This window comes from Acinonyx jubatus, chromosome B2 (genome assembly GCF_027475565.1).
Source record: "Acinonyx jubatus isolate Ajub_Pintada_27869175 chromosome B2, VMU_Ajub_asm_v1.0, whole genome shotgun sequence".
NCBI lineage: Eukaryota > Metazoa > Chordata > Mammalia > Carnivora > Felidae > Acinonyx > Acinonyx jubatus.
The window spans coordinates 8,010,509-8,035,268 of record NC_069385.1 but is presented as its reverse complement, the minus strand read 5'-3'; the positions used below and the strand labels follow the sequence as shown (position 1 = coordinate 8,035,268).

The 24,760-nt window shown below is 46.7% G+C and overlaps 1 protein-coding gene across 2 annotated transcripts in view; it reads left to right on the top strand.

Annotated features, from left to right (window-relative positions):
* The window catches only part of LOC106989429 (solute carrier family 22 member 1), a 29,672-nt gene extending 20,207 nt beyond the window's left edge, over nucleotides 1–9,465 (top strand). For both annotated transcript variants that reach the window (XM_027056509.2, XM_027056508.2), the window contains 3 exons: nucleotides 5,469–5,581; nucleotides 6,903–7,002; nucleotides 9,103–9,465. In XM_027056509.2, the coding sequence (XP_026912310.2) occupies nucleotides 5,469–5,581; nucleotides 6,903–7,002; nucleotides 9,103–9,169 (280 nt within the window). In that variant the 3' untranslated portion in view covers nucleotides 9,170–9,465. The remainder of the gene's footprint in view (nucleotides 1–5,468; nucleotides 5,582–6,902; nucleotides 7,003–9,102) is intronic.
* Nucleotides 9,466–24,760: the final 15,295 nt, after the last annotated feature.

Genomic DNA, 24,760 nt, shown 5'->3' with positions numbered 1-24,760 from the left:
AAATGGAAGCCAGAAGTTCAGAAATAACTTTAGGGGTGCCCGGGTGGCTCAGTCGGTTAAGCATCTATCTGACTCTTGGTTTCGGCTCAGGTCGTGATCTCACGGTTTGTGATTTCAAGCCCCACGTTGGCTCTGAGCAGAGAGCACGGAGCCTGTTTGGGATCCTCTCTCGCCCCTCTCTCTCTGTCCTTCCCCTGCTCACACACACACACACACACACTCTCTCTCAAAATAAATAAATAAACTTTATTTAAAAAAACTTTAAATGTGATCCATACACACACAAGAATAAGAGTCATGAAAGTTCTGATATTTTCAATGGATAGAATCCAATCGAAACTGTTTTTTTTTTAATTTTTTTTAATGTTTATTTATTTTTGAGATAGAGAGAGACAGAGCATGAATAGGGGAGGGTCAGAGAGAGGGAGACACAGAATTTGAAACAGGCTCCAGGCTCTGAGCTGTCAGCACAGAGCCTGACGCAGGGCTCGAACTCATGGACTGTGAGATCATGACCTGAGCCGAAGTCGGCCGCTCAACCGACTGAGCCACCCAGGCGCCCCGAAACTGTTTTTTTTTTTAAAATGGGTTATTCCAGTTACTTTATTACTTTACAAGAGCTCCAAATTTAGAAATTACTATTGAAGCCATCTTGACCCTGCTTCTTACTCACAGGAGGCTTTAGAAATGAACAGCTACCTTCTGACTGCAGCACATATTGTCAAGAACATTCTTTTGGCTTCAGTGGGCTCTGCCTTGTGTTGGAAATCGTCTCTCCTTTTTGTCTCCCCACTACGGCATGGGCTGCCTGAAAACGGGAGCGACATATCGTACTTCTCTGTACCTGTAATAGAGCTGTCCTGAGCGGTCCCCAAGGGCCCGTAGAATGGCCGAGTGCAGAAAACACCACACCATGTGACTCTTCCATCAGGAACTTAGCTCCCTGTCCCTACTGCTTCTAGCTTCTGTGTGCTTATTACATTTTTTTACTTCTCTAAAACGTAACCGCTTAAAATAACGGCGTCTTTTCTTTCTTCTCTTGGAAGTGGCACTGAAGCTATTCGAAAAATGAGAATAAACAAAGCTGCAAATGCCAACTTTAAAACTAGGATGACCCTGGGGGCGCCGGGGTGGCTCAGCCGGTTGAGCGTCCAACTTTGGCTTAGGTCACGATCTCGTGGTTCATGAGTTTGAGCCCCGAGTCAGGCCTGCTTCAGATTCTGTGTCTCCCTCTCTCTCTGCCCCTTCCCCTGCTCATGCTCTCTCTCTTTCTCTCTCAAAAATAAATAAACATAAACAAACAAACCTAGGATGACCCTGAAAGACAAGCGTGAGAAGAAGGGCTGCTGAATACAGTGAGGTTTCAGAGGGTCTGGAAGATTCCAGGGATGCACATGGTGACAGTAGCCCTTGGACAAGGCCAACAGTTTTCCAAAGCAGGAAGCATACCGGGGAGGGTACAACCCACAGTCCCTTGTTTGCAGTAACAGGATGGCTTCAGGGGCTGGACCCATAAGCTCCATCCTCCCGACCTTGTGAGGCTGAAGGTGGTGCAGGGAGAGCGAGGCCACGAGAGAACATTCAGGGACCTTGGAGATGGCGGTGTGCGCAAGGCAGGGTGGAGTTGAAAGACCCAACACGGTGAGCAATTCTGTCCTGTCGACCCCTGTCGATTGGGAGTGAGAGACGTTAAGCATCTGATTGCATTCGACCCAGGTCAAAAAGAGAATCTGTCCTGACCCGGCACGTGGCCTGGCTCCCTCCACAAATTCTTTGACATGGCTGATACAGGAAGAGATCCCAGTAGCAAAGAAGGGTAATAAAAAAGCAATCCACCCAGTTACACAAATAGACCATGAGAGAAAAGGAGAAAGGGAACAAAGGGCAGAGGACAAATGAAGAATACTCACTAGCAAAATAGTGTCACAAAGCAGATGAAAACGGTGACCCAAAATACCACAACCAAATGCAAACTCTGCCTCAGTCATCTCTATCAAATGAAAGCCTAAAGCCAAGAAAAAAGGTCTTGGGTCAGAATATGGACCAGATGATAGAAATGGAAACCTGTTTGAAAGCCGTACGAGAACCACTACAGTGAGGGAAAGGCAAGGTAGATCTGAGAATTGCGAAATAAAACGGAAATAAGCTAAGAGTTTAAAAGTCTTGGAGATCACACACACACGCATGCACACGCACACGTGCACATACACACATCCCAGAAAAGATAACAGAAAGAGTGAAACAAACAAAAAAAACCTCCAAGAAATTAAAAAAAAAAAAAACCTTCAAGGAAACTTCTAGAAATAAAAGAATGGTTGACTCTATGATTTGAAGTGGCACATGGTGTCACAGGAAAAACAGACTCAGAAGGAAGCAATAAGGAATATTCTATTAAGTTACTGGGCTGAAGGTTTGAGTCACAGATCTAGGGGGAGTATCTACTTGATATCAGATTGATAATCATTAAATGGGGGATTAAAGGGTATGTGGTTTTGAGTACAAACAGCAGAAAATGTCAGAAATCTGACAATAAAGAAATGCTAGAACTAACGGAGACAGGGACAGGAAAGGAGAGGGAATGTCAGATGTGGTGTGATAAGCTGATTTCCTTTGTATACTTTCTCCAGCTGGGGGAAAAATGTATTATTAAAAGCTGATAAATTGCATAGTGTTTTAGGTATATTTTAAGATGTGAGGAGAAACACGAAAACAATGATACTATTAACTAAAGTCAGTGCAGGCAGGGATGGTTTGAGGAGGAAGTGGAAATATACGAATTTTATAATTGTTTATAATAGGAAGTGAATGAATACTGTCTAAAGAAATACAGCATTACATGTATTAAATAAAATGATAAAGGTAACATTTGGAATAAAAATACAAACCTTCCAGGGCACCTGGCTAGCTCAGTGGGAAGAGTATGGGATTCTTGATCTGGGGGTCGTGAGTTCAAGTCCCACACTGAGTGCAGAGATTACTAAAAAACACATAAACTTAAAAAAATACAAACCTTCCAAATTATCAGAAAAAAATACTGATAACTAACACGTATTGAAAATAAGACACTAGAAGTTGTAAAAACCATGACATAAAAGCTAATGACAGAATTAAGACCAGTATTTCTGACATTTAAATAAACACAAAGAGACTCAAGTCCTCTATTTAAAAAAAGAGACTCCTTGAGTTGATTACAAAGCAAAACTGAACAATTTGCTCATAGTTGAAGCGCAACTTCTTGGAAAGGTTGAAAGGAAAAGAATGCATGAAAACGTATCAGTAAATGCAGACAAAAATATAGCAAGAGCCATAATCTTATCAGACAAAATTGAATGTATGCCACAAATGTATTTAATGAGATAAGGAAGTCCCTAAACAATGATAAAGAGGAAATCCACAATGGTCTCACAGGGAGATTTTACAAAACATGTAATTAATAGAAAACTCCAACGATACTCAAACTCTTCTAGACGATAGAAAAAGGAGAAAGATTTTTTAAAAATTTTAATAAAGCCAGCATAATACTGGTATCAAAGAACAACAAAGACAAAGAAAACAAGGAAACTATAGGTAAATATTATTTGTAGAATTTTGATTAAAGCCCTAAACCACATGTTATCAAACAGAATAGTGGAGACATTAAAGTAATAATATATCATGTCTAAGATGAGCTACTCAGGAACACAAAGTCCAGTATTAGAAAATCTAATAGTATAAATCATGCTAATAAATTGAAAGAGTTTTATAGAGGTAATAAATTAAAGCTGACAAATTAAAACTGTTCTGTATTATTTCCATTGGCAGTGAAAGGCATTTAATAAATTCAACATCTACTCTTGCTATTATAATCTTTCCATAAAACATGGATAGATAATTTTTACATATAATTCCCTCAATATACTTTTTACAGCTAAGAAGAAATATCCTGTTGAAAACTGATCAAATAAATCATAAATATGTTTAAAGGTATAGTGGCAAACACTGAGAGATGATATAACCAACCAAGATGCAAATAGGTATCACCGAAGAAGCTTAGAGGTCATATCCTAGAGGATAAAACTTTTCCCAGTTTATTGTTCCTAGCTTAACCATGTTTTTAAAACAAAGTTCAAGACTATTTATAGGAATACAAAAATACCCAGCACTGAACAAGCAAGATTTATCAACAGTCAAAAGAAGTATGAATGTTCTAAACACCCCAATTAAAAGTCAAAGATCATCAGATTGGACAAAAAAGTGATACCCAACTGTATACTGGCTACAAGAAACTCACTTTAAATATAGGGGCAGAGATAGTTTAAGAGTAGAATGATGATGGGGCGCCTGGGTGGCTCAGACGGTTCAGCATCTGACTTGGGGTCAGGTCATGATCTCATGGTTTATGGGTTTGAGCCCTGCACTGGGCTGTCTGCTGTCAGCACGGTGCCTGTTTCGATTCTCTGTCCCTCTCTCTCTTTCTGCCGCTCGCATGTGGTCTCTCTCTCAAAACAAATACATAAACTTAAAAAAAAAAAGTAAAAGGATGGAAAAAGATATTGCATACAAACACTAGTCAAAAGTGGCCGTATTCATGTAAGACAGAGTAGATGTCAGAGCAAAGACTATCACCAGGGATGAAGAGAATCCTTTCAGGTAGGATCATTTCTCTGATTCTCTTCTAGGCTTCTTCATCCTCCCATCCTTAATACCTTCTCTCTGCCCTTCCCCATGTCTTCATGGAAAGAAGAAAGAAAAGAAAAAGAAAAAAGAAAAGAAAAGAAAAGAAAAGCAGAGAGAGAGGGAGGGAAGGAAGGAAGGAAGGAAGGAAGGAAGGAAGGAAGAGCTCAGCTTGCACCAACCAGTTCCCCAACTTTCCAGATACCCCCTGGGTATCCTGTTCCATTCTGATGGTGTTAGTGCATCTGATGGTGTTAGTGCATAACCTCATGGAGTTAGTGCAGATCCCACGGGGTAAGGGCTCAGTCCCACAAGACTGGCCCCACCTCAGGTGCCAGGCACGAGCCCCAGGTTGTCACCTGGACTTCTGACTCACTGGGTCTAAATCAGGACTCCCATATCCCCTTCCTCAAGTTCAATAATTTGCTCTATCTCATGGAACTCAGAGAAACACTTATTTGCAGTTACCGGTTGATGATAAAGGACATAATAAAGGATATAAATGAACAGCCACATGAAGAGGTACCTAGGGTGAGGCCTGGAAGGGTCCTGAGCACGGGAGCTTTTGTCCCCATTGGGGTTGGGGTGGGCCACCGTTGCATGGATATGTTCACCAACCTGGAAGCTCTGCACCCCACAGGTCAGGGTTTCCATGGAGGCTCTGTTATGTAGCATGATTGACTGAAAATCATTGGCCATTGGTGATTAACTCTCTGCCAGCCTCTCTCCCCTCCCTGTGCTTGCTCTAGGATAAGGTTAACCTTTGGAAAGTTGGATCACAGAAGTAGCATCTTTTTTGTTCTCTATTTTGTCAGGAACCTTGGAGTGATGGTGTGCTCCTCCCTGTGTGATCTGGGCGGGATCATCACCCCCTTCCTGGTCTTCAGGCTGATGGAGGTTTGGCGAGGCTCGCCCCTCATTTTGTTTGGTAAGACTTCCTGGGATGTTTATTATTCCTTCTTCCCAGCCCAGCACGATTACTCAACAACTATTTGATGAGCGGATGATGTCCTCCAGTGAGTTTACAGATGACATGGATGGCGCCTTCCCTGTCGCTGTCTCCTGGCTCGCTCTGTCTTGCTGCATGGGAAGATAGGAGGCCATTCCTGGAAGGCTGGCCAGAGGTTTACATTCTATGGCTCCGGAGTCCAATAATTGTCTTATAGGACAGAATTTGAGAGGCCTCTGTTGACATAGCCTCCTCCTTTCTTACGAATTTGACTCCTAATTTTTGTGCATTTAACATGTAATTGCTGGAGGCTTAAAGATGCTGAATTATCACTCTGCTGCTTAACAGCAGAAATAGAGACAAATGGGAATCGAAGTTTAGTATCAGCGGTGATAGTGATGAAGTTGGATTAGAGAAGGAGGAGGGGACTCTAATTTCTCTCCCCAAACTGAGACCTTGGGACCTCCGAGACCCTGCTAACCCACTTGGTGGAAGGCAGAACGGCCATCTACGTGCAGAGAGGTGCTATGCCGGGGCCCAGGCATAGCACGAGGGAGAGGGCGGGGGACAGAGGAAGGGAGAAATTAGGAGAGGGGAGGAGGGATGGGGAAGGAGAAACGAGAGAGGCCCACACTGCCCACAAATATATTATCTATGCTTCATATCAAATATGTAGTAATATAATATTAATATATAGTAACTATAGTATATATTATAGCTTATATATGGTAACTATTATATATATTCTATATAAAACAATACATTATAATGCAATTATCTAATGTGTATAGTTTTATATATAACTATAATATATAGAATATACATTATATATAATCAATCTGCTAACACTTAAACATCAGTTACTGTCCAAGTTATTCTTATGTAGAAGTAAAATGAAGGCACTATTCCCATTTTCTTAAATGTTTATTTATTTTGAGAGGGTGGGAGGGGTAGAGAGTGAGGGAGAGAGGGAATTTCAAGTAGGGTCCATGCTGTCAGTGCAGAGTCCAACTCAGGGCTGGAACTCGTGGACCGTGAGATCATGACCTGAGCCAAAACCAAGAGTCAGACACTTAACGGACTGAGCCACCCAGGCACCCCAATATTCCCCTTTCTCACTCTGACATTTCCCCAGTGATCCTATTGCTTTAACTTTTGTTTCTTAGATGTTCCCGACTTCTAAACACCCAGTGTGTCTCACAGGTGCATTATCTAGCCATCCCTTCAGCTAGCGGTCGGCATCCCTACATGGTGTTGGCTGTGCTCTAACGGCTCCGTGTGAACTCTGTTTCGTTTGAAGCGATATTGGGCCTGGTTGCCGGGGGGGTGACGCTGCTTCTTCCTGAGACCAAAGGGGTCACTTTGCCAGAGACCATCGAGGATGCAGAGAACCTTGGGAGGTGAGCTTGTGGTGCTTCGGGACTCGGGGTTCACGTGAGTGACACCTGCCCCCTGGTATCTCCATTTCCTCTATCTTAGTAGTTTAGGAGAGCTTCACAGATATCTGTGCAACTTTTTATTTATTTATTTATTTATTTATTTATTTATTTATTTATTTATTTAAACCAGAGCTGCTGTAGAGAGAAACACGACACAAATAGCCACTGGCTTTGGGTGAGGAAAGATTGGAGAGCACGAATATGTGGTTTTGGTTGGCCGTTAGCTGTTCCGAACTGTGGGACTGAGAACATGTGTCTGAGATGCTGACTGAACAAGGGCCGAGTTCCTAGCTCACCAGGAGCTAACTGCCCTGAGTTGGGAGCTATTTTTAAATCAGTCTTCTGTCCTTTTAGCAATTGTTGGTTCTGATTATTTAAAAAAATTTTTTTTATGTTTATTTATTTATTTTGAGAGAGAGAGTGAGAGCAGGGGAGGGGCAGAGAGAGAGGGAGAATCTCAAGCAGGCTCCGCGCTGTGAGCACAGAGCCTGATGCGGAGCTTGAACTCAAGAAACTGTGAGATCATGACCTGAGCCAAAATCAAGAGTTGGACACTCAGCTGAGCCACCAAGGCGCCCCTGTTGATTCCGACTCTTTAATGACTTTCTTTACAAAGGAAGAGGGACTTAAAACTTTCATTCTTGTGACAGGGACGAGGACTTTAATGGAGTCTCAGATTCTTCTCTTACAGCAATAAAAAAGGAAAGGAATAAGCAATGCTTGAGGAGGTAGCCTCTCGGGTCCCCCTCCAGGCTCGCTCTATGGATTCCATAGGAAAGAGCATGAGTCCCTGTGACATAGAGAGTGATCTAGGGAGTCAAAGAGATCTGGGCTCAAATCCAGTCATCTACTCGGCCACATGACTTTGGGGATGTCGTTGAACCTTACAGGAAGTTTACCTCCTTGCCTGACAAATAGCCACACTAATACTCACCTTGGAGGATTGCTGGGAACATTCGATGAGATAAGGTGGGGGGACAGTGACTGATCATGTGCCTTACACATAGTAGGTGTTCGATAAACCTTAGATTTTCTCCATTCTTCTTGCATATTGTGTAAACTCCTCAGTGATTCTCAAAACTTAATATGCAGAAGGATCACAAAAGAAGAAGCTTACTGAAATGCAGATTCCCGAGCCTTCTAGGTTTGTTGATTTAGTAAATGAAGGGTGGGACCCAGGAATCTGTGCTGTTAATAAGCTCTGCCAATGAAGCTCATAAGTGCTTCATAAACCTCACTTTGACAAATTCTGGATGTCTCCGTACTGATAAGGGACAAAACTATTTTTTTTTAAAGCATATTTATTTATTTTGAGAGAGATTGAGAGAGAGCACGAGTGGTGGGGGGTAGGGGCAGAAAAAGAAGGAGAGAGAGAATCCCAAGCACATTCCTTGTGGTCAGCTCAGAGCCCGACTTGGGTTCAGTCTCATGACCGTGAGATCATGACCTGAGTTGAAATTAAAGGTCAGACATTTAACCAACTGCACCGGCCAGGTGCCCTGGGACACTCTATTTTAACTGTAAACGCATTTTCTAGTTGATGACAGTATGCCTTTTTGGGTCCCAAATAGGTAGCTAATATTGATTATCAGATTAAAAAAAAATTTTTTTAATGTTTTCATTTATTTTTGAAGGAGACAGAGACAGAGCATGAGCGGGGGAAGAGCAGAGAGAGAGGGAGACATAGAACCTGAAGCAGGCTCCAGGCTCTGAGCTGTCAGCACAGAGCCCGATGCAGGGCTCGAACTCACGAAACTATGAGATCATGACCTGAGCCGAAGTCGAACACTTAAGCGACTGAGCCACCCAGGCGCCCCTGATTATCAGATTTTAAACTATGTCATTACAATTCATTGATAAGCACCGGGTCATCTCTTGAGATATCACTTTGCTGGTCCTTTTTGTGTTCCTTGCTACCCTCCTTTTCTCCTTTTGTTTTGAGACATATTCCTGTGGACAATTTTACAATAGTTTCTTTTCTCTTCTCTCTCTCTTTTGAAATAGTTTCTTAGTCAAAACGTTGTTTATTTTAACACTCATTTTTGTTTTTGGTGGCTACAGGATAGCAAAGCCCAAAGAAAACACGATTTACCTTCAGATCCAAACAACAGAAGGTGCAGGCACGTGAGAGAGATGCTTCGCTGAGATCGAAGATGGGGTTTGCACCTGAAGAAACGCTTAGAAACCCTTACTTTTCTGTGCTCTTCCTCACTTACCTGCCCCTAAACCAATATTCTGAACAATACCAGATGTGCCTCGTTTTACTTTATTTTCTTCCTTTTAAAAAATCTCCCAAAGCCCTGGCCTCTTTTATCTACTTTCCTAGCAGGAGCTGTTGGTGGTTACCAGTTACTTAATTATCTAAAGTATTTCGAAGATCCGATCGAGTTTAAATATGGCTATAAAAGAGGCCTCTGTAACTGGTTTCCTAGAATCTGTGTTGTTTCATTCCCTCCAAAAGAAAATGTCTTTGTGTTGGGAGTATTTATCTTGGCAAAAATATTTCAAGGTGTAGCTTTCTTGAAGGGCACTTGGTTTTCAAACATGGTGACTCTCCCGGCAGACCATACCCGAATCACGTTTACATACGACTCACGGAATAAAGCACGATCCTCATCCGCAGGCCAGAAGTACTGTAACTTTTTTAGGAAGCGGTTTCTGCCACCTTTGCTCGAGGAATGTTGTATTCAGTTTCACTCTTGGTTTTCATTCTTGTTGGTGAGTCTAGAAGGTAGACTCCTATGCCAACTATAAACTATTGTAGTAAATATATCAAAGAGTTCAGTTTACCACCAGTTATGTAGTAACTGGTTTAAGTTCTGGTGGAAGAGGTGATTTCGTTCCTAGAATACACAAAAACCTTTGTTTTAAAATTTCTTTCCCTGTGAAAGAAACCAAAGACAACGTAATACCCTTGCTTTGGAGCACCTTGGGGAAAAAATATTTCTAATGTGAATCGGAGGCCTGGGGAAAGGCATGGGGCTATGTTGTCAGCACTTCTGGCCTGCTCGGCTAAGTGATGGTTTCAGGGACGTGAGGCCATGGGTTTGGGCCTGAGCAGTCTTTGATCTTCCTTTGAGAATGGATATTGGCAACTTGGAACAAGCAAACAAAAGAATGTTCTCGTCTGCCAAATTCTATTTTAAAGAATTTAAAAGTTGGGGGTAGGTGCCTGGGTGGCTCAGCCAGTTGAGCATCTGACTTTGGCTCAAGTCTTGACCTCATGGTCCATGGGTTTGAGCCCTGTGTCGGGCTCTGTGCTGACAGTTCAGGGCCTGGAACCCACTTCACACGGGGGGTAGGGGGTGGTGACAGCAGGGCAGGAAGCACTCCCTTTCAGCCTTGTGCCTAGAACACGGTGCGTTCTTAGAGAGGCAGCATGAAGTCACAGGAAGAGCCTGGACTCTGCTCTGACCCGGAAGTAGTTCCCACATCTCCATCTATTGGTTTTATGGCTCCTTAACCATCCGAGCATCCGTGACCTCCTGGCACCCACCTCTAGGTGGGTTCTGGGGATACAGAAAGCTGCAGATCACCCAGGAATGTCACACCAGCCTCCATGCCACGTGGTCCCCACATCTGTAGTGCACGTGCGTGTCAACCTATCTCCACTCCACCAGCTCACTCCCTGCATCTGCTTGTGAAGGGCAACGTGTCCTATTGTCTGTCCTACCTCTGCCTCCTCTGTGCAGCTAAAGGTTGAATGACTGATGTTTCAAGATGTCACTGGAGCAAATCAGAGACCTATTAGGCTTACTAAACAAAGACTTTTCAAAGGCCATTTCGAGACACATTCGTAGATAGGAACTCCCTCAGTCACGGTGACATCTCAAAGCCGATATTATCATCTCCATTTCAAAGCTTCGAGAAAGCTAAATTCAGAGACGGTAAGTAGCTCGTGCTGCCGAAGCAAGGAACTGGGCCTTGTATTTAGATCTTCTGGACCAGATCGCAGGAGAGGTTACGAGCTTCCATTCTAAACATAAAAAATGAAGAAGAGGGGGGACTATTCTGAGAGGCGTGGTCTCTTACGAATGAGTTTCTTGGTCTTAGAGACTTCCATTCCTAGCTTTTCTGATTATCCATTTGTCCCCTGCCACAGGCCTATGGGTTGAATGGAAGGACAGAGGGAAGTCCTGAATGTGCTCTGGGCAGTGGTCTTAAGATCCCGTTCCCAGGGCCGTGACACATCTTCACAGTCCCCGCTCGCTCACTGACTTCTTCAGCCTTGTGGGTGGCATTAACCTTGTTCTGGGTTCCTGTCCGAGTGGAGTGTGTTACCTTTTTCCCCCACTTGTGAGAAGGATGTGCACATTTAAACTGCATGCGTGTCACGGTTGGTTTTTGGAGATGTTGGGTCGGACTAATCCCAAATCTCTCCCTGCAGCACCTGCTGCTTTCTTGGGCAAATCTGATTTGGGAGTGAAAGAACTATGAAAATCTGGTTGCTTGGGAGTTCGGAGAAACAACAAGACTATTAAAAACTATAGTTCAGATTTATCCAGAACTTGCTCTGTACCAGGTACCATCCCAAGCATTTTTAAAATTTTTATTTATTTGGAGAGAGAGAGAGAGAGAGAGAGAGAGCAAGTGCATGAGTAGGGGAGGGGCAGAGAGAGAGAGAATCCCAAACAGGCTCCATGCTGTCAGCACAGAGCGCAGTGCGGGTCTTGAACACACAAACCATGAGATTATGAGCTGAGCCAAGATCAAGAGTCAGATGCTTAAACGACTGAGCCACCCGGGCGCCTCCCATCCCAAGCATTTTATGTTATCTCATGAAACCCTCACAGCACCTCCATGACACTGGGTAATATTCCCTAAGTGCAGAGAAGGGGAAATGGAGACAAAGAGAGGTTAACCAGCATGTCCAAGGTCAGTAGGTAGTAAGTGGAGGACCTCAGGTCTCTCCCCCAAATCCACATTTAAAAAAACTTTTTTTTAATGTTTATTTATTTTTGAGAGAGAGAGTGCAAGCAGGGGAGGGGCAGAGAGAGAGGGAGACACAGAGTCCGAGGCAGGCTCCAGGCCCCGAGCTGTCAGCACAGAGCCGGACGCGGGGCTCGAACCCACGAACTGTGACATCATGACCTGAGCCGAAGTCGGACGCTTAACTGACTGAGCCACCCAGGCGCCCCTCCCAAATCCACATTTTTAACCAGATGCTGTACTTCCTCCTGAGGTCCAGGCAATAGTAGGCTCATTCATTATTTACAGAAAACCCAGAAACAGTAAAGCCATTCTTCTGTGGGGAAGACTGAGGCCTCTCCTGGTTGGTCTGAGCTGGAAGTTCTCAGGCACTGCTCTGGGGCCACCCCGAGAGGGGCACTGTCCTTAGAACGGCAACATTGGGCACCTCTCTGCAGCTGGGGAGCGGGTTCTCCGTGGTTCTCAGACTGTACCTTCCTGACTCCGGCCTCTTGATGTTTGAAGTTTAAAACCACCAAGAAACACACAAAATGAAAATCATGTCAAAACCCACCGCGTGACGGAATCCCATAGAGGGAGTGTCAGCTGGTCACCCCCCACCGGGTCTCGCCCCCAGGGGCGCGTCTCCGTCCTTCCTCTGAACCCGGGGCCGCGGTGAATATCGGGCAGGCTGAGTTCTGGAGCACCGAGAACGTGCACGTCCCCCCGCTCTCCTTCTGAACCCCAACTCTGGCCGCCACGCGAACAGCAGCTGTTGTCCCACGCTGAGCGGTCACAGTAAAGCCAGAAAGAGGACGACGCGCATCTTGGCACCGGGCGGCCCACTAGCGAGGGCAGAGATTCAGGACAGGAGAAAGGCCGTCTTCCACCCGCCGACGGGAGAGACACACGTGCCCTGGGCCAGGCAGGGACCACGAGAAAAGCTGAGGACTCAGGTGCCGGTCTTTGAGAACACGTCCTGGGCCCCGACCGCCCTCCTCTGCCCTGGCTCCCGAGGGGGTGAAGTCTGGGCGAAGTTGGCCTGTGAGTTACCAGAGTCTCCCAAATATCAGGGGCTCGGATAAGACAAAAGTTTCTTTTTGTCTCATCTTCAAGAATTTCAAGGGCACCCTGCCCCAGAGCTGGGGGGGGTGGCACAGGGCGGGGCCCAGGTGCCCCCCCACGGCTGTGCTGGGCAGGACTTCCCTCTGCGGCCGGGACCCCCTGGTCGCATCCGTCCCCACCGCACGCGCCCGCACCACGGGAGACAGGGCACAGATGAGAAGGACGGTCTTCCTTTAGGGGCACTTTCTGGACGTGGCACGCAGCTCTGTGTCCCACTGGCCAGCACGTCGAGAGAGAACGGGACACGGGGGGCTGTGGCCCTCACATAACACTGGGGTTCCATCACTGAGGCAGCGATGGGACTGGATATTGGAGGACAACCAGCTGTCCGTGCTGTAGCTGGCGGGCGGCCCGACCCTTCAACACAAAAATCTGAGGGTCTGGGAGGAGGGCCCTGCGCCAGTGCCCCAGGGGCCATAACACCCATAGGGCACTGTCCACACCACTGTGGCGTGGAGGGCTGGGCGTCGGTGGCCAACGAGGCGGCAGCCGCAGAGATTCCTCGTGCGGCCGTGTGAGGAGCCCCCGACGGCTTCCCATTTGGTGAAAGGAGCGTGATGTGACTCACGTACAGCCATCGTGTCACGGGGCTGGGTGTGCACCGTCAGCTGGCCCCGCGAGGGGAGAGAGACCCTGGGAACGCCAGCAGGGACACAGGCTGACCAGTGACCGGCTCCCTCCGCGTCACAACACGAAGGAGGCCTCCGGAGCCCAACGTGCCGCCCTCTAGGGGACTGGGCAAGGGGAAAGCTTAAATCCCCTGCTTTACCTGAACTCTCTGAGAGAAACCGGAAGGGCTCAAGTCTCTCTCGACTTGGCAAGTTGGAGTTTTCCACTGTCTGCCGGAGTGGGGGCTGGAGAAGTCTCAGTCACAGAAAAACAAGGCCCCGCGTCTCACACATTTACATTTTGCGGCCCCCGGGAACTCATGGGGACAGGCCATCCCCTTCGGTCGGCAACTCGCTTTATTGAGTTAACATTTCGTCCATTTCTGGGAACACGGATCTGACTTTTCGCTACTGGCTTCATGGTAATGAGCTGAGCCACGCACGTTATTCAAGGAGCAAACACCACCTTGGGGCCTTCTGTCTCGTGTTTGTCACAGTGTCGAGACCGTGCAGGACCCACTGCTGTGCCTCCAAGCATTTTGTGTAGAAGACATATATTCTACTCGCCGAACCAAATCCTACTTGTCTTATGAATTTATTTCATTCTCTTTCTCTACACACACACACACACACATACACACACACTACACATATATATTACATTTCACATTAGACACTACATTACATACAAAATCATCCCAAACGTGCATGACTGCATTTGAAATCTCTCAATAGGTACATTTGCCAAACGTAGGAGTTAAAAATTGTGCTCCATTTTAATTCAAGAACTCCCCTCTCCACTAGGGACTGTACTTAACCCTCAAATGCAAGAGAAAGCGTTCTTACCTTCTGCCCCTTCGGAAGCTTGAGTGGAGGGGAATGGTCTGTGTCTCCAACGCTGCTGTCCCCCTGGGGAGTGACATAATTGATTCCAGGGACCGGATGGCCTTTTGTTTAGCTAATGTGCCCCACTAGGACCTTTCGGGAAGGCAGAGGTGGGAAGGGGACAAGGAAACAAAGAGCCAGTTGGCTGCCCCGATTTATGTAAAGCTCGAAGCTTCTTTCTAGATGAAGATGGGGGGACAACGGGAGCTAGAAGGAGGATGTGGGAATAAGGCGCCCGTTTGGTCAGGTGAGCCCTCACAGGTCAGGTTCCCACGCCTGAGCTGCCGTGTCCTTCAGTCGCCAAGAAAGAAGTGAGGACGTGGCAGCTGGCACAGCTCACCTGTGGTAATGGCGGGTGCGGTTGGGTGGGGTCTAGAAGATCCTCTCAACGCACTGACAAAGTCCTTCACTGTGTGTCCTCCCCACACCTGAAAACAAAAGGGATCACAAGAGCCATGCGGCCCCAAAGAAATTTACTGCGTTGTGTGGGTGGCTCGCTCTCACACAGACCCTGGCTGGTGACATCAGATGGAGTCTTTGCTGGGCCCAGGAGGGTCATGACGGGGTCTTTGAAGAGCCGGAGGGCAGCTGGGAAGAGAAGTTAGTAAGGCATGGTCCTGTCCCCCACCCTTCACGTCAGACTCTAGTTGTGTTTCCAGTCGTGAGGCCCGGAGGGAGGGTCGGGACTATTTAGAGGACCATGCTCGGTCACCCCGTTACCCTAGTTTTGAGAAAGCCTGTCAGCTTGCGCCTATGCCTCGGGCACCGTCCAATCATGATGAAAAGGTTACCTCTGCCTGGTCCAGATATCAGTCAGCTCTGTGTCTCCCCGTCTCCCAGCGCCATGACTTCCTTCCCCGGTGCTGATGTCACTTCTTCTGATTCCGAACGCCGGTGCTCACAGACACCCTCTGTGACTTACCGTCCGGCTCAAAGCTGCAGGTTGGTTGGTTTCCATCTGCTCTGGTATCCCAGCCATTAATGTCGTTAAGACAACGTGGATAGTCTTCTTTAAATGGTTGGTAGTCGACCTGTGGAAAGTAAGGCGTTTGTGGTCTGATTTTCGTGTCACTTCCAATTCATATTTTCAGTCAAGTGTCTCGAAACTGCTCGTAATTTCGCTCCGTGGCTGAGGCTCCCTCTGGTACCGCTCTGCCTGCTTCAAGGGCCCGTGGAGCCGTGTCGTCCTGCTGCAGAAGTCCAGATTTTAGTCCCTCCCTTGTAATTTGCTTAAATAAGTTAATTTCATTAAATTTAGTTTTCAAAATCCGGATTCTGCCAAGGGTTGCCACGCGAGGCTTAGGAACAAGAAAAATTCAAAATTCAAGAAAAGAAAGGACACTTTTTTTGGCCAAAGGCCCTCAGAGTGGCTAAGTTAAGTGTTAAACAGACAGATGGCTGGGAGCGCCTGGGTGGCCCCATCAGTTTAAGCATCTGGTTCTCGACTTCAGCTCAGGTCATGATCTCATGGCTCGTGGGTTTGAGCCTCATGTCCGGCTCCCAGCTGACAGTGCAGAGCCTACTTGGGATCCTCTTTCTCCCCCCGCCCCCCCAAATAAATAAATAAACTTTAAAAAGAAAACACGACTAAACACAGAGGATTCACAATGGCCAAACAGGGACAATTTTAACATCATGCGAACAGTAATTATGGTCGAATGGAACAGTTTGAGCCTATGAAGAGTCAGAAGTCCATAATAATAATCGAATGAAACAAATAATAGGGATTGTGCCAGGAAAAAGCACACGTGAGTTTCTAATAGAGTTTACAAGACCCTCTGTTAATTGCTGGAAACAACTAATGGAAGTTCCCTGCTCGAGGTTAGATGAACACCAAGGTTAACAGTCCTAGAAAAGAGGCAGATGGAGACAAGAGATGAAACATGCTTAAAATATCTAATGTCCATGGTTTGATCATTTTACGTTAAAATATGTTGGCCATGCAGAATTACGGGACCTGGAAAGCAAGGTCAGATCTTTCAGGAGCCAGGCTGCAGACTGGAAGGTTAGGGATAGGAAACATTGACCTGCTTGGTGCACGCGGGGGACGGTGACTTGTGCGGCGTGGAGGGCAGGCAGGGGGGCCGTGGGGCCCATGGGGTGCTGCCCTCACCGTGACCCACGCTGGTGAGGAGCTGCGGCTCTGGGCCCGGCTGCCCACCATGCTACCACATCATGCCCTGGGCAGAAATTGTCACAGAACTGTTTATCACCTTGAAACGCTTTTCAGAATGATATTTCAAAATGATACACCTTCTTCATTTAAATTGAAGAATCAGAAATTATGAGAGTTCTTTCCTACCTTATCTATTCCATGCTCCACAGTAATTATATGCAAACCTTCAAATGGCACGATGAACCCAGGCCAGAACCGTCAAAAATGGAGGGATTTTTTGCAAGCGCAGGTGCTCCCCCCTTCCTCCTGCTGTTTCGGACAGGCTCTGGGGGGTGAGGATGGGTGATGGTGAGACAGCGAAGGGGCCAAGGCCCAGAGAGACCTCCATGGAGAAGAGAGAAGCCCTCCATGAAGGGACCACATGGCACGCCACTAAGAAGGCAAAACACTTGCCTTGATTATTGAATTAGAAGGTCACAGTCAGATGTATGCACTTAACACTATATTCTTTTTTCTATTCTAAAGGGCTCCACGGGCCCTTTTTTTCTAATTTGAGGGAATCAAGTGATGATCATCTACTGATTACAGTGAGCCAGAAGCGTAGTGAAAAGATAAAAACCCTCTAACCGTTGGTTGCTGGTGGGGGAAAGGGCAAAATAAGGTGAAATACCCACGAACCGAACTAAGGACACAGAAAAATATTGTCTGGGATTTGGGAGATAAAACTTACGATCCACCGTTATTTGCAGTTGGGAACTTCCAGAATATTCTTCCGTGTTCAGTGTGGTTCCTATGGACCAGCTGCTCCTAACATGATTGTTGCTGTTCAGAGTTGGAGACATAGCCCACAGTGTCTAGCCGTTGGTATTCCAGGGCCCATACCAAAGGCTGCTTGCTCTCTTGAGACAAGAAAAATAGATTTCCAGGAAAAATGAGACTATCCCACCCCAAAGACTCATATGAAACATACAAAGGGCCCTTGCAATCTTGCTCTATGCTGGCTTTGTTCTAAAGAACAGTTGTGCAACATCGGACCACTCCTATTCATGGGAAAAGGGTGGGTATTTTGAATATTTGATGCAAGAATCCTGGTTAATTTAGTTAAAGTAGCATATTTTCTGCCAGTGCCTCTGTGGGAGCCACTGGACAGAAAGATGCAGAGACCCTAATTGATGGCAAGTTACAGGAAAATGCCGTACTTGATAATGACAAAAAATCAACACCAAGGCAATACAGTGAATGAATTAATGACTAATGGATGGTGGCATCCTGGTGGAGACAGTAAAAAATACTCTTGTCCGGATATTGTTGTTGAATTATTACAGGATTCATCATCATTGTTGGGTTACACAACCAGACACCTCTCCCTCCCACCTCCTATACTTTTATTTTATCCTTGGGTAGAAGCCAAAATCAAGGAATACTCTGCCTCCATCCACCGATAGATCCATTAACCCAGCTCCCCACCATTAACTCATTTAGCGAGTATTAATTGACCATCTATGACGTGCCAGCCCAGGCTTAGGTACTGGGGACTCAGTTAGAGAGAGGAAGATAGGCAAGATCTCTTGCTCTTACAGAGCTAACATTCTAGCTGGGGGAGACAGGCGAAAACCAAACAGACGATTGAAGTAATTTCAGTAGGAAATACATTCACACAGGATGATGGGATACAAAAAGACTTGAATGGATCCTACCCTCAGGGCTAATTTAGTTTAAGTAATTGTGTACTAATATCTCCTTTCTTCTCAAATAGAGAATACAAATACTGAATGAGTGTATACTCCCTTTTTCCTATTGAGGAAGAATTAATAACATATGGAAATTCTTTTCTGGGATGCTCTTTTCTTAGAGGTCTTTCTGGCTTGTGGTTACAACATCAAAACCATTTAGGGAGAGGTGTGTGTCTTACTTTAAGTCTGTGTTCTTGATCAGTAAGATTTATGGACGTTAAACCGCAGGGATGCTACGAGTGAATTTCTTTATCCAACTTCAATTTCTACCTTCTTAACTTTCAATTGTGGGAGGAGAATGGCCCTTGGAGTCCCAAATTTCAACCCCAGGCACAGTTTCCCATTTGTCTGCCTCTGAGGAGAACAACTGCTCAGGGTCCATACCTGCTCAGAGTCTTGTGGTTTTCCAACCCCCACACAGAAGGCTGGGAGCAGTAGTCGTGAGTAGTACTGAGATATTGTTTGGGCATTGTGTTTAATCAGGAAAAGTGATGGGTGGAATCCTTTAACCAACCTCGGACTCTCGATGCCAGGACATCCCATTATAAGCAAAAGAATCAAAGAGAAATCTGGCCAGAGATGGGGGTACAAATCCAGTCTGCAGCAAGTCTCAAACTAGATGGCAAAAGAAAACCACAGCGAGTCTAAACTATGCTAATACCCGCTTGTCCGAATCCAAAAGCTTTGAAGTGTGACCCACACATTCTGTGTGCGTGTGTGTGTGTGCGTGTGCGTTCATGGGTGACTGTGATAGTTACCCTTCCATGTTATAGCCCCTAGGCCTTGTACAGAAGCCTCATGATTCATCAAGAAACACGTTCCAGGAAAGTATCTCATCTACCAATTCTGGTGGGGGGTGGGAAGTGAATGTAGATTTCACCTGAGAAAAAGGAATGAGCAGAGAAAGCAGAGCCAAACATTAAGAAGATTCGGGAATTCAAGACAAACTGACAAACTTGAGATATCCTAGCAAATATTTCCTTTTCGAAGAGCTTGCCCCCCACCACCAAAAAGGAGAAAACATAAGGAAAATCTCCAATTCATGTTCTCTCCAAGTTTGTAGAAGATGATGAGGTCATGGAAAGGGAAAACATTTGTTAATGGATATGTTACTTGTAATATTGTCATTTATTTATTCATTTATTTTAAAGTTTATTTTATTTATTTTGAAGACAGAGCAAGCACACGTGCAGGTGGGGGAGAGGCAGAGAGAGAGAGAGAATCCCAAGAAGGCTCTGAGCTGTCAGCACAGAGCCTGATGCGGGGCTCGATCCCATGAACACGTGAGATCATGACCTGAGCCGAAATCAAGAGTCGGTTGGTTGACTGACTGAACCACCCAGGTGCCCCATTAGTGAATATATTACTTAGAGGAAGAACACATCTGGAGAAGCAACAGGGGCGACAAAGAACAGGCTGGAATTGACAGGAAATCGAATCAGTGAGCCAGAGGAGGAGCTTGAGGAATTGTGCGAGAACACGGAGGAGAGGGCAACGTGGACGTGCGGAGCAAAAAGCCGCAAGACACGGAAGGTAGACGCAGTGGGCGCACCGTGCATAGGAAAGGGTGCAGCGGATGATACTCGACTTCCTCTTGCGTCACCCCAGGCTTCCGGCTGCGTCCAAGTCCACAGGGCAGTGCGGAGCGCGGTGTCTGGGAACAGAACCGGAAAGTCGCAGCACTGGAGGAGGGAGTGGGGCCGGGGAGGAGCGGAGCCACTGAAGAAGCACCATTTCACCCATCGGCCCAGACAGACCATGAAGACCCAAGATCTTGTAATCTAATCATGGCAACTTACCCCTGGCGCCTGGAGACAACTGTGAGCGCTCATGGAGGCGGGAGAACCCAGTTTACCTCAAGTACCTCCTGGTTGAATTATTTCAATGTGGAAAATAGAACCGTCTGACCTACGAGAAGCTGATAATAAATAGGTCAGCATTTGGACCTTCCGAACACAATAGCAGTTAAGAAACCGTAAAGGGAACACATACAGATTTGTTCGTTTAGGTTTAAACAAAAAAATTCTCTATGGGAGAAAGACCCGATAAAAAACTAAAAGGCCAATGACCCACAGGAAAACAATTTGAGGATTACGTGTCAGTCAAACGGTTAATATTCTCAATGCATCAAAGGCTCTTACCCATGAATAAGGGAAAGCGGAACATCCCAAAAGGGAAGTGGGCAAAAGACAAAAGCAGTCCTTTGATAATAAAAAGAAAATTGCCAGCAAACAAGAAGCACGTTCAACCGCTCTCCTCACAGAAATGCCGATAAAACAGCCATGAGATGCTATCTTGTGCTGACTGGTTTTGCGAAGCTGTGCGTGTGGGCAGAACACGTGTGTGGGGGGGGGGGGGCTGTGGGGGGGGTCTGGGTGTGACAAGGACACAGAAAACGACACTCTAGCAGTGGGTTGTGGAATTAATTTGTAACACATTCCGAAGGACCGTTTGAAGTATATAGCAGAAGTCTTAAAAGGTGCCAGTTGCAGAAAAAACTCGAATCTCCTCGCTGTGCCTGCTCTTAACCCCTTCTCTCTGCCACCTCAGAAGCTGACCGCACCTGCAGACACAAGGTAACAGCATTAAAGACGGTTCGTCTCTCTCAGGCCTTCCTGGCATCCCTCTGGCACTTTTTTTTATACGTATAATTTTTAAAAGTTTTTATTTATTTATTTTGGGAGAGAGGGAGAGAGTGGGGGGTGGGCAGAGAGAGAGAATTCGAAGCAGGCTTTGTGCCATCAGCACAGGGCCCCGTGCAGGACTCGAACCCCCGAACCGTGACGTCGTGACCTGAGTGGAAGTCAAGAGGTGGACCCTCAACAGACTGAGCCGCCCGGGCCCCCCTCTCGGGCCCTGTCTTACCTCTTCGCCTACTCTCTCGTTCACCACCGCACGGTGATTTAGCTACTTCGTTCCGTTGAAGAACCCGTTTAATTGGCTTAATGGGCCTTCGCTTCATTAGGGACACTTGGCCTTTATTAATCCCTCCTTCTCCGGATGCTTTAGGAAGAAGCACTGCCAGAGCCAAATTTTAAGGAAGGGAGGGGGAATCTCTTAAGAGTTTCCCTCCAAGTTTCATTAAGAAGTTTCGGTAAGAGTTTCATTAAGTTAATTACTAATCCCTGTGGCTCTTCACATTGAACAGCATCCTCCTGTCCCTAGAACAGAGAACACCTTTATTTGAAAATGTGTTTGAGTTGGGGTAATGATGTGTCAGGGTCTGACCTTGAGCAGTCATTTCCTGTTCAGGGAAATTAGAGGCGGCCGGGCTTGCTCTTGGAGGAGTCCCCTGAAAGCAGCAGTGGCTGATTTCCCCGGAAGACCCGGCATGGACGTGTTCCTGGCCTCCCAACCCGCTATGGCTAAAAGAAAAAAATGACCTGTGTTGTCAGCTGCGAGAATACATTTTTGTGCATTTTATGCCACCCCATGTTGATTAGGGCCCTAAACAGAGGGCCCATGGGGCTGGATGGAGCATTAGGACTGTCTCTCATTAAGCCCTGAGTATGAGGAGCAGCTAGGGGACATGGGGACACGGGGGCATGGGGACACAGCGATACGGGGGTGTGGGGACACAGGGACACAAGGACACAGGGACACAAGGACATGGGGACACGGGGACATGGAGACGTGGGGACGTGGGGATGTGGGGACATGGGGACACAGGGGCATGGGGACACAGGGACATGGGGACACAGAGACATGGGGATGTGGGGACATGGGGACACAGGGGCATGGGGACACAGGGACACAGGGACACAGGGACACGGGGATGTGGGGACATAGGGACACAGGGACACAGGGACAGGGGACACAAGGACATGGGGACACAAGGACACAGGGCATGGGGACACAAGGACATGGGGACACGGGGACATGGGGACACGGGGACATAGGGACACGGGGACACAAGGACACAGGGGCATGGGGACACAGGGACACAAGGACATGGGGATACAGGGACATGGGGACATGGAGACATGGGGACACAGGGACACGGGGATGTGGGGACATGGGGACACAGGGGCATGGGGACACAGGGACACGGGGATGTGGGGACACGGGGACATAGGGACAGGGGACACAGGGACATGGGGACACAAGGACACAGAGGCATGGGGACACAGGGACACAAGGACATGGGGACACGGGGACATGGGGACACGGGGAACAGGGACAGGGGGACATGGGGCACGTTTCCCAGGGTGGGAGCAGCCTCCCAGACAAGAGTCAGCCAACATCATGGTGCTTAGAGTCAAAATGGTTTTTGCCCAAAGATCATTGCAAAACACATATAGACAAATACTGTAAAATAATATAATGAGCATGTTTGTGGCTTCTATGAGTATGAACAGAAAACCAAAGAAAAATATGATTTATTGAAAACAAATTTTAAGCAAAAGCCTCTGCCTTTTCTGGAGTGTGTTTCTTGATGACACAAAGTGATTATGAGGTAGGTGAGCTATCAAATAAAGAGGCTATCGCCTCAGTCACACACATGAAAACGCGCCTATCTAAGAAAGCAGAAATCTCGTGGACCGTTGGTGGGAATGTCAAATAGCACAGCCACTGTGGAAAAAAAAATATGTGGGTCCTCAAAAGATTAAACATAGAATTATTGTTTTTGATGTTTTATTTTATTTTTGAGAGATGGAGAGAGGCAGAGCATGAGCAGGGGAGGAGCAGAGAGAAGGGGAAACACAGGATCTGAAGCCCCGATGGGGGCTCAAACCCACGAACTGCGAGATCATGACCTGAGCTGAAGTCAGACGTTTAACCGACTGAGCCACCCAGGCGCCCCTAACGTTTATTTATTTTTAAGAGAGGGAGAGAGAGAGACAGAGCGCCAGCGAGGGAGGGGTAGAGAGAGAGCGAGACAGAATCTGAAGCAGGCTCTGGGGTCCGAGCTATCAACACAGAGCCCGACGCGGGGCTCGAACCCACGAGCGGTGAGATCATGAGCTGAGCTGAAGTCGATGCTTAACTGACTGAGCCACCCAGGCACCCCAAACATAGAATTACTGTAAGATCTAGCAATGAGCTTCTGGGTATACACCCCAAAGAGCTGAAAGCAGTGTCTCGAAGAGACATTTGCACCCTCACGTCCAGAGCAGCATTGTTTACACTAGCCCAAAGTGGGGCGACTCAAGTGTCCATTGATGGATGAATGGATGAACAAAATGTGGTATAGACATGCCACGGAATATTATTCAGCCTTAAAAAGCAAAGACATTCTGACGCCTGCTACAATATGGATGAACCTGAGGACATTATGCTAAGTAAAATAAACCAGGCACAAAAAGACAAATACGCTTTGATTCCACTTACACGAGGTGCTAGGGTGGTCAACTTCACAGAGATGGAAAGTCGAAGAGTGGGCGCCGGGGACGGGGGGGGAGGGGGAGGAAAACAGGGAGTTAGAGTTTGGTGGGTACCGAGTTTGAGTTTGGGAAGATGTAAAGTGTTCTGGAGACGGAGGGCCGTGGTGGTGACACAGCACTGGGAACGTACTCGATGACTTTGAACTTACAAATGGCGAAGACGGTAAGCGTTTTGTGTGTCTTACCACAATTTAAAACAAAAATGTGTCCGGGAAATACACCGCACTCAGCGACTTTTCCCCACATATGGCAAAACAGTCCCAAGTGAGGGATGGAGTTAGGTTGCCTCCCACACCTTTGACTCCCGTCAGGGCATTTCTCAGTCACCCTCAGATCACCACGGAAGTCCCTCTTGGCTCCCAGACTAGATCAGGCCTCCCTGTGACGCTTGCTCCTCCTTCTGGGCTGCCGTTGGTCAAGCACATTCTCTCTACAAGTCACTGAGCTGGATGAGTGTGTTTAGTCACCATGTCAACCTGGAACCATAACTCCCTGTTTAATGTTGTCTCTTCTCCTACAAGAACCCACGACCTAAGAGTAACATCTCCCATTCCATGTGGAATCTCCGTGCCCAGTGTAGAGCATGCACACAGTAGACACTTAATAAGTGCTGGTCGAATAAACACCACTGTGAATGTCCATACAACGTCTATTACTGCTTTTAGCCTGTAGATTTTAATTTTTTTTTTCTCGTGCATTGTGATTGGCAGATGCTCTTCAAAAATTCCTACAGACAACATCGAAAATAGCAGGCTCCAACCCAGAAGCTCTTAAATTATTCACAGCAAATCCCAATGAGCCACTCTTGGTATTACCAGAATCCCCAACTACACATCCTTAGCAGGCCCTGCTGTGTTTCTTCGAGGCTTCCCAGGAGCTAAATAAATAGCAAATGACCACTGATGTCCTTCCAGATGTTTTGTTACGATATCCTTCTCCAAGGAGAGCGAAGGCTCAAAC